General features: G+C 39.3%; 1 protein-coding gene across 1 annotated transcript in view; it reads left to right on the top strand.

Moving 5' to 3' along the window:
* The window catches only part of fzd4 (frizzled class receptor 4), a 9,625-nt gene extending 1,758 nt beyond the window's left edge, over positions 1-7,867 (top strand). Inside the window, exons 2-6 of the mRNA XM_032510087.1 lie at positions 2,315-2,452; positions 2,637-3,023; positions 3,301-3,446; positions 4,114-4,361; positions 4,956-7,867. Of these exons, the coding sequence (XP_032365978.1) occupies positions 2,315-2,452; positions 2,637-3,023; positions 3,301-3,446; positions 4,114-4,361; positions 4,956-5,374 (1,338 nt within the window). The 3' untranslated portion in view covers positions 5,375-7,867. The remainder of the gene's footprint in view (positions 1-2,314; positions 2,453-2,636; positions 3,024-3,300; positions 3,447-4,113; positions 4,362-4,955) is intronic.
* Positions 7,868-10,709: the final 2,842 nt, after the last annotated feature.

The following is a 10,709-nucleotide window of genomic DNA, read 5'->3' as shown; positions in this document are numbered from 1 at the left end:
CCCCCCCCCCTCAACACACACAGGCACGCTAAAGAGAGAGGAAAGAGGAAACCGTATATCCTAGCATTTGCTCTAATGGGAGGCTTCCTGTCAAGTAACCGGAGCAGTTTTTAGCAGCGAAGTGACAGCCCTCAGGTTACCAACGGTCGGGGGGAAACACCCAGAATGTGTTCTATTACTGTCGTTGGTATAATTTACTGTGAGAAATATCCAGAATGGTATTGTATCTAGTTTAATATTTTCTGTTTTTATACACTTTTTTTATTGAATCATGTACAATCACACAAAAGAAAACCTCCATTAACACATTGGGCATCTTTGTTATATTGTTTAAATTGTATTTAATCAAACAAAATTACTCAGGACAACTCTAATACGCGTGGTTCAGTATGAGAAAAAAGATTCTCCATTTGCAGTGAGAAACTTATTACCGTCTTCAGATCAGCCGATCTGTTCTATCTGCAGATATAAAGCTGCTACACAACCCAGATACTGATCAGAGAACAGTAACAAATTCAGTTTAAAGGTTGTTCTCTCAGACTCAGAACAGATTTTGACATCACATACTTTAGTTACACAGTGAGGGGTCATTCTATTATGGTTTAGACTCATAATGTGAATGTAGAAACATGATTAGCCTGTCTAATTGTTTAATTTTTATACAAATTATTCATCATTATAATTTTTATTGCATAAGATTTACGTGGTGTATAATATTTCTATGTGTATTTATTTCCCAATCCTTCTTGGATTTAATTTGGGCTTGGTAAAAGTGCTGATTTCAAGCTTGGATTTCATTATTACTGAATCAAGGCTGCAAGCCCACAACATATTGTTATCATTATAGACTGTTCAATATTTTGGTATTTCTGAAATGAAAACTGGTCCATCCATCAACCCATCCACTCTAACAAGTATTTAAGTCAGCTATCACCCCATCCAAAATCTTGAAATGTGTTTGATTCCTTTACCTGAAGGGAAACCGCTGTTTATTTTCATATCACGAGCCTGCTGCTTTTTCACACTTCAGCCTCAAACACAATTTACTGTGAAGTATGGCTGCACAATATGAGGAAAATATGCAATACCTTTTTTGAATATTGTAATAACAATATTACTTGCGATAAATAAGCAGATATTAAAGTGTACTCAGTTCTGCCTTTTTGCTGCTTTTTGGATTCTGCTAAAATACACATAATAATTGTTAAATGAAAGGAAAGAATTTCCAAAATTGTATTGATCAAATTGCACATTGAATAGAATATAAAAGGCTACACTAAAAAAAGTGACAGTTCACTAAAACTAGCACTTCACTAAAAAAGAAAAAGGCTGTTCCATTTTAGATGCAGTTTCTGATAATGTCTTTACAAACACAAAAAAAAAATCAGTCTTTCATATTTAGCAGCCTTTTATCCATCCATCCAAAAAACTAAATATTGTGCATCCCTACTGTAAAGGCACGAAATCACCTAAAATTGCAACCTTTTATAACCCCATGAGTACTTATCCTTCACATCTTTGCCCCCTCAAAGAGTCAGATGTGACTTCAGACTGTTCACTATCTTTATAACCCTGACTTTGATATCTATTTCAAAACCACTGCCATGGGACAGAGAAAACTGAGCCTTGGATTAGGGGGGGATTATAGAGCATTACATGGTACATGCCATCAGTGTTGTCAAGTCCACAGATTGTTTTTAAAGACGTAGAGTTGTGTGTGCAACCTTGGAGCAGGTTAATGTTGGCCATGGAGTCTTGACCCAAGTCGTGGAGACCCAACATTAGAAGGGTTGATGCAATATACTGAAAGTAAAGGCAGAGAAAGCAGCAGGATGGTGAGTAGTATATGCAAGTAGATGGAGGCTCCACATGTGGGAGTAGAAAATGTAATCCTGTTGTAATATATAAAAAGATTGGCCCACAGGGTACTAACTTTCCACTTCTTTAGATGATTTACCTTCTGCCTCACAGTTTGCACTGAAATATGACCCAATAATGGATTACTGTTGCATTTTTACTGCACTTTCACCTGAATTGTTTGTTTTGGTATATAGTCATTTTTCACTCTTGCATCACTCCTAAATTGTTTTTTTTTCTCTCCATAAAAAAATAGAATAGCTCTTATATGAATATATACACACAAAATATCTGTAGTATCATCAGTCTAAGATCATTTAATAACTTCTGCTCTGCAGTTGCTCTTTTACTGTATGCTATTAAATCTTATTAAAGAATACATACTTGGCACAATGTTGTACAATCTACTGAGAGCAAAATGTTCAACTTGTTATCTTTTATCTCCATTTTTCACCAGTTTTTCCTGTGCTCAGTCTACGTGCCAATGTGCACAGACAAGGTTCCCATCCCTATTGGGCCGTGTGGTAGCATGTGTTTGTCAGTCAAGAGAAAATGCCTCCCGGTGCTCCACGAGTTTGGCTTCATATGGCCTGAGGTGAGTCACATCATCACGCCCATGTATATAAATTTAGGATGTGGTTAAGTGAATTCGAAAAATTATATATTCAAAACATCGTTTAGGAAAAAATCTTATGTAAATGAGCACAACATATTAACAGAATGTATTACAGCCATAATCAGCTACCAAAATGCCATTTCCCATCATGTCTCTTCTCCAGGTGCTCAACTGCAGCCTCTTCCCACCCCAAAACGACCACAACCACATGTGCATGGAGGGCCCGGGGGACGAGGACCTGCCCTATCAGCCTGTCCGCCATCCTCCCCACCAGGAGGAGTGTCAGGCCCTGGGATCTGAACCTGACCAGTATACTTGGTTAAAACAGACCGAAAGCTGTACTCTCCAGTGTGGCTACGACAGTGGGCTCTACCGACGAGGGGCCAAAGTCTTCACAGACGCGTGGATGGCGGTGTGGGCCGTGCTGTGCTTCCTGTCGACCACTCTGACAGTCTTGACCTTTCTGTTGGATTCACAGCGTTTCTCTTACCCTGAGAGGCCCATCATCTTCCTATCTATGTGCTGTAATCTGTACAGCGTTGCCTACCTGGTAAGCGGGAGATTCAGTAATACACTGTTCCCACTGAAGTGCTTTTGTTTTGGGAGAATAAAAGGAAAAAACATAAAAAAAACAGTAAAATAAAATCAGTAAATAGTTTAAAGTAGAATATTTTGAGAATATTATGTTTTATTTGAATACTGAAATGGAGAAGTCACAGTTTCAGTTTGGTTTAATGAGAATTACATTATCTGACTTAGATTTATCATTATTAAAAAACAACAACAAAAATTTCCTTTCCCCTGCCACTTCCTGTCCTTTCCTGCAGGTACGCTTAACTCTGGGCAGGGAGCGTGTTTCCTGTGACATAGATGCCACCGCAGTACCAATTCTAGTACAAGAAGGGTTAAAGAGCACCGGCTGTGCAATAGTCTTCCTCCTGCTCTACTTCTTTGGCATGGCTTCCTCACTCTGGTTCGTACAAACAAACGCAGGAGCACACTTTTTTTAATCATATCAATGTTTCATCTCTTTGTCCCATTGTCATCAGCCGTGAATGGACTTTGGGGGAACAATTGGAACACGAGACATGCATCCTGTTTTCTTTAAAGTCTACCTATCCTGTCTTATAGCCTCTGTACTAGATAGATTCATTTCCACATACAAAAGCAGCTTTTGTAAACATGCCACTTTTTGAGTGCATGCTGCACTTCAGTTGCAGTGAAAGCACATTGCTGTCACAGCTCTTTTCTTCCTTTTCACTTTGCCCTAATTTGCCGATGTTTTCCTGTTAGACTTCACTCTTTGCTTTTGGAAGAGCAGCAGACTGAAAAGCCCAAGGACTTCCCTCTCTCCAAAAACATGATCTTAACCCTCTGTTATGTAACTCATTACTATCTCATGATGAGCTAATTACAACGGAGGGATTCTTGTGGAAAAGTTACATAGAGGGCAAACTTAAGTTTCGAGCAACTCTAGCAGTAAACAGCAGCTCGATGGTGCCTCAGCCTCGTTTTCAGGAAACATGTGATTGCTATTCACTACAAAAAAATGAACGCCAGATCAGAAAGACAATCTGATAACTTAATAAATGAGCAGTGTTTTGCTTCTTCTCTCACTCTTCTTGCTTTCTCTCTTTCAGGTGGGTGATCCTGACCCTCACTTGGTTCTTAGCTGCTGGACTGAAGTGGGGCCATGAGGCTATTGAAATGCACAGCTCTTACTTTCACATAGCAGCCTGGGCCATCCCGGCCGTTAAAACTATCGTCATCCTCATTATGCGACTGGTCGATGCAGACGACCTAACTGGACTCTGCTATGTTGGCAACCAGCAGCAGGAGGCACTCACAGGATTTGTGGTAGCACCACTGGCCACATACCTCCTAATAGGTAATCCCTTACAACATGATAGTATTCAGTTGATCGATGAATGGGATTTTCTCTTTCTCGTTAAACTGCTTGTGCTTATATTTTATATATTCAGACGCAGGGTTGGGCATCGTTTTGATTTTAACCAATTTTCTCAAGATTCTCAATTCCAATTTTTGAAGGGGTGGAGATGAAACGGGTCACATGCTTATTTCACAGATAAGAGGAAAATGTTATTTTGATTCATTGGTGATTTACAGTTTTAGTTTTAACCAACTTAAAATAAAGCCACACGTGAACAACGCTTAATGTGCCTAATGGCTGCAACACAACAAGTGGCTGGAAGTATGGGGGCAACTATGATGACCCAAACTGTAAATATAAAATTTGGAACTGCTGATTGGATTCAAAACTAAATTTTCCAAATGATTCCACACAAAAAAATGTAATTTTTGAAACGATTCCAAGTTGGAACGGTTTCTCGATGCCCAATCCTACTAAGATGCCACATTCATTCATTGACATGTATAATCCTCATTGCTTTTTGCAACAGTCATTATTTCTTCCCTATCTGATGGTCTTTATATGACTATTGTTTCCCTTTCTGAAACTCAGGCACTCTGTTTATCTGTGCTGGCCTAGTGGCTCTTTTCAAGATTCGCTCCAATCTGCAGAAGGACGGTGCCAAAACAGACAAGCTGGAGCGTTTAATGGTGAAAATCGGAGTGTTTTCTGTTCTCTACACTGTCCCGGCTTCCACCGTCATTGGCTGTTACCTTTACCAGCTCTCTCATTGGGGGGAGTTCAGGGCCAGCACCCGGGACTCATACGTGGCATCAGAGATGCTTCGGATCTTCATGTCACTGCTCGTAGGCATCACATCAGGCATGTGGATCTGGTCAGCAAAAACCCTCCACACCTGGCAGCGCTGCTCTGCCCGCCTGCTCAGGGATAGCAGGGCGAGCCGAGGGGGCAAGAGGGCACCGGGCGAAGGCTGGATCAAACCAGGGAAAGGTAACGAGACGGTTGTGTGAAAAGGAGAGAAAACAGACAGGAATGGACTTTCACCTGCTTCTCTGTCACTTACAAAAACTCACTCTGCCAAAGGAAAAATGGAGAGGACCAAGAAAAGCGACGAGAGGGACTAGCAGTAGTTTCTCAAGGAAGCCACTGGATGTAATGGCATCGTAGAAGCTCGCTGAGAATCTGCAAGCATGCCTCATCCCCTCCAACTGCCTCACAGAGGCTAAGGAGGAGAAAAGTGGAGAATTTTGGTCGTACATAAGTAGCAACAGTAGTCTCTCTTCCACTGTTTGACTTCCTTTGCCCAGAGAGATAGAGAAAGCGAAAAAGAGATGGAAAAGGAGCATTGATATGCAGACCTGACACACCAATAAGCTGTGTAGCACCACGTCTACCTCTCTGCCTCTCTTTTTTTAATAGTCCTTGGCAGAAGAGACTGGACCTGCTGGATCCAGCAACCCTCATAACGTTGAGGGTCTTTTAAAATTTTGAATTTTACACTGGAGAGTCCTGGTGCAGACAACATACAGATGTAGGTTGACGTTTCCCTAAAAGCATCTGACAACTTGAGTCCCTGTGGGTTTTTTACGTCCATGCGGGAAAATAATAATGAAAATTCTAGAACAAAAATAATTAAAATCTGATTGAAAAACATAAAATATGGCCTTAAATCTGTGATGTTTATATTTGAACAACAATATTATGCATTTTTGTAAATTATTGCCCTTAGTACATTATAAAAGAGCAGGTGATTTTATTTCTCAGATTGTTTTGGGAAACCAGCTTTAAGCTGTAATAATGCACTATAATTCTATACAATATGAAGTGTCTGTGCATTAACAGGGACGGCAGTGAAAAAATCCTTACACATATTAATATGCAGAGAACCTTGAACAGTCAAATCATTGTGAACACTGCAGAATAAATAACTTGAAATATTGTGAAGGCAAGAGCTGACAGAGAAAAACAATGAGAGATTTTTCTTATGAAAACATCGGACCCGAGGCATGTTGAAGAATTAGAGGTTATTAGACAATCACTTGCCATAAGACACACTATGCAATAAAGAACTGTCACAGACTAATGCATGTGCACATGTATGCAGCAGGAATACACACATAGGAATCATTTTCCACGAATCTCATCCACCAGCAGTTATGATCACTAAATATGTATTTCTGTCACTTTTTAAATCCTTTAAGTTCAATAAGGCCGTCACAGAAGCACAATGAAAGTGGCACTATTAATTAACATGTCTGTTCTGCCTGCATATCTGTCTGTGTGTCTGATGCTCTCATAGGCCCACTGCCTGGCTGTTTCTCTTCTAAACTGCATCACGGCTCATTTCCCTGACAATCAAGTCGTCCCTGAAAAAGATTATTGTACACTACATTTCAAAATTTCATGGATGAGAGAGACAAGATTTCAATTCATTGTTTCTAGCGATGCATTTTCTTGATAATCGGCATCTTACATCATTTTTATCTTGCAGTTCCTCTCAATAACTGCTTATAGAATGTGCTATAAGCTCTACTTACAGTAAGTTATTCTGGGTCTTACTGCTGCACTCACCAAATTTTGCAACTGCTCCTGTGCAAACGTATATTTGCCTGACAATCTATCTAGCAAAGCTCTTGCGTTTCAGTAAGTGTTTGAATGTATAATATGGGGGGGGGGTTGTGTCTCACATTATGCCTTGTACATTTTAGTAGAGTCAAAAACATTTGATTCTGGGCTGTGTAAATGTAAAAAGGCTTGAATGGTTTGGAGCTTTGCTCCCCTGTGTGCCATTTGAAACCAGATAGTGCCTCACACAGCCTGTCACAGGAATTTTTTACCATGATGTTTGGAATGGCACAGAAAATAACTTTACAGTGTGGGCTGCCTTTTTCTAAAATATGCTAAATGTTAGAGGAGCCTTAGTGCATTCAAAGATCCTTTGGTGGTTTTTGGTTAAACCTAGAACCCTGAAAACCAGTGTTCCTCAAACCAGCATACCAGGGCACGCTTATTACATTTCCAAAGTCAAACAAACATTACATTAAGTTAAAGTGAATTAAATTAACCTCAGACTACCTCCCTCTCTGAGCTAATGCAGTTTTCCTCTGAAACGCTTACGCGGTCCACTCTGGTAAGACCACGTCAAGCGTCATGTAACCTTTCCAAACAATTACTGAACAGTTGTGCCTTATAACATGGTCAGTGTGTGCCACAGCCTAATGAATATTGAGAACCACTGGTAATACGGATTTGTAAATGCTTTTTGAGAATCCCAGATATGCATCAATGTTGGAGGTCAGTTACCTACACTGATTGCAGCCTTTAAGGTTCAGACTGTTCCTTTTTGTAGAAAACTCATTGTCTTGATGATGTCAATGTATTGTAAAGAAATTCCTAATTTATCCTTGTATAAAAGTGAAAAAAATGTAAAACTTGTTTGTTATTTAAAAAACACTTTTGTATCAGAAGATGATGAATAAAAACTTTTTGGATTCCAATATGCAGATGCAATTTTATGTGTTTTTGTCATAGACTGTAAAAATCTTCAATGGACATAGTGTCATGGTCAGCATTATTGTATATGTTAAAATAAATTGGAACATAATTTAATAAATTGACATCCTGCAGTAATGTAGAAGACTTGAAAGTAGCGACTGAGACCATATTGATTAAGAAAATGTTTACTGAGGTAATAAATCATGTGAGAAATAGGGTCATTTCCCTATAGACTTCTATGTAATTGGACTTCTTTTTGGAGGCAGTAGAGTAACCCCCTGCTGGAAATGAGATAGAATGCAGCTTAAGACACTTCGCTTTTCACACTAAATAGAAGTAACATCCAGAGTCACAAACTCAGAGAAGGCATCAAAAATTAGAAGTAAATAAGTAATCCTACTGCAGTGTGGTGTCATGTTCTAAAAGCCACTAGTGGTTATGAGTGAGTGAATAAGTTCTGTTCTGGGTCCATGTTGCATCTGAAATTGTATTATTATATTATGAAAATTGTGAATACTTTGACATTGCAATATGATTCACGGTATTGTAGGAAATTATCAATTTTGTATCATTAATCTCATTTTTATTGATAAACACTAAAATAAAATTGATACGTTTTGTAGGCTGGGACGTCTCGGCAGCAACACAATACTTAATTCAGAATTTGACAAATATTTAACCTTCAACAAATATTGCACCCAACCTGCAATGTGTATATTGCACTACTCCATATTGCGATTTCGATACATTTGCAATTAATAGTGCAGCACAGTTGTATTAACTTAATGGGTTGAACAATGCTGCCACCTCTTGTCTGATGACACAAATTAAGTGTGTTTAATCAAGCACTAACCAACTTTACACATCAATACAGCAGTGACTGTTTTGAGCTATCTTGCCTCTTTAAAAGTTAATTTAGTTTAGGATAAGAAATGCTCCATAACCACTAAATTTTGTTTTGAGTCCACAGTGGAAACAGAGTGATTACACTGTGTAAACATGACTGTTCCATCAATCACATCTCATCAGCTATGAACTTACAACTTCCCCCAACACACGCTCACTTACAGTAAACACTGAAACACACACACCTATCACTTTGAATTTTTGTTGTCATGTTTTTTTTTTTTACAATTACACTTAATGCACGCTAGGCTGTAATTTACCAGTGCACGGGTAATATTTGAGAAATCTAGAGAAAAGAATTCCTTCTGGGTGGGTGTGTTGGTAAAAGAGAGAGAAAGAGAGAGAATATCTAAGTCTACAGCTCAGATTGCCTTCCTGTAATTTACTGTGAGTGAATTGAGTGTTTGTTTAAGAACTCACTCAAAAGCCTGAGGTAAGGGGAAAGTGACAGCATCTACTGCTCTATTGTTTCCAGATGTGGCTCCACACACACACACACACACACACACACACACACACACACACACACACACACACACACACACACACACACACACACACACACACACACACACACACACACACACACACACACACACACACACACAGAGTTTGAGGACTTCAATTCATACCGTAAATGGTGGTTTCTGTATATTGAAATTCCAGAAACGTGACAGAAGTCATTTTTCTACAGTACCATAGGGGGATGCAATCCTTCTGGAGCTGACGGTGGGCTGTATATACACCTAATGTTACAAATGTTCTAGACTGCCACTAAATACTGAAGAAGAACCCCGACCAGAACGGTTACTTCATGTTTAAGTATTATTATTGACTTTGGTATTGTATCAAAAATGTTACTTACTGTACCTTTGTTGGTATCAGTACAGACTACTACATTTTTGGTTTTGTGACATCCTGCGTGTGCGTGTGTGTGTCTAACCCAACCCTGGATACCACAGGTCATTTTATCTCCAGACTTTCCCTGGTTTCCCTGATTATATTGTATAAGTACAAATCTTTAAAATAATAGAAAACTACACTTCAAACTTTAATTCTTACAAACGACAGATGTTACAGTTTAGCCCTTGGATATCCACTGTTGCTGACACTTGGACACAACCAGTTGATACTGTAAAAACACACATGCACACTCAGTAACACACAATTTGTTCCACTCTGGTAGTTAACAGACTGTTATTTTTTGTACTAAGCTGAAATGTGAAAGGGCCCAATTCCAAAGGGTCCAAATTCCTTTGACTAATATTCCTGGGAATGTATTTTCAGAGTTGGGTTCCCTTGTGTGTAATTGTGTGTATAGGGCTGTGTGTGTGTGTGTGTGGGGGGGGGGAGAAAGATTGGAACTGAAAGCGAGTGAGAGAACAGGGGATTTACTGAAAAAGGGCCTTGACACAAAGAAATTCAGGAAAAAGGAGAGAAGTGAATAAAAATATGGAGACAAAAATAGAGAGAAGAAAGTGAGAGGGATTGAGTGCGAGGAAGAGTGAAAAGGAAATGTGTCATCCTCCCAACAGCAGAAGGCTGCAGCTGTTCCCTCTCAGCAATGTGTTGAAATCGTTTCCCCATTCTGCTCAGCGTCTACGCTGCATGAATAGTTCTGAGTATTGGCCACCACTAGGGATTCTGGGTGACGTAGTCATCTTGGCTAGAGAGACAATTTGGGCAAGAAGGATTTGTAAATCTCAGGTTCTCCGGCCAAACAAGCTAACGAGTTGAGACTGAAATCCAAAAGCTCGGCCAAGAGAGAGATTGGAGAATTATTCAGCATTAAGCTGAAACAGAGAGCTCTTTATACATGGCAGTGGGTGTAAAGTATTGGATTGATTTCATGGCAGACAAAGATGCACTGTATGTTTTAGGTCAGGTCAGATTAAAAATGCATATTTTTGAAATGTTAAACAATAATCTGTAAATGTTACAGCC

The sequence above is a fragment of the Etheostoma spectabile genome, chromosome 3, assembly GCF_008692095.1.
Source record: "Etheostoma spectabile isolate EspeVRDwgs_2016 chromosome 3, UIUC_Espe_1.0, whole genome shotgun sequence".
Lineage (NCBI taxonomy): Eukaryota > Metazoa > Chordata > Actinopteri > Perciformes > Percidae > Etheostoma > Etheostoma spectabile.
The sequence above is the reverse complement of the archived record's forward strand: the minus strand, read 5'-3'. Positions and strand labels throughout refer to the sequence as shown.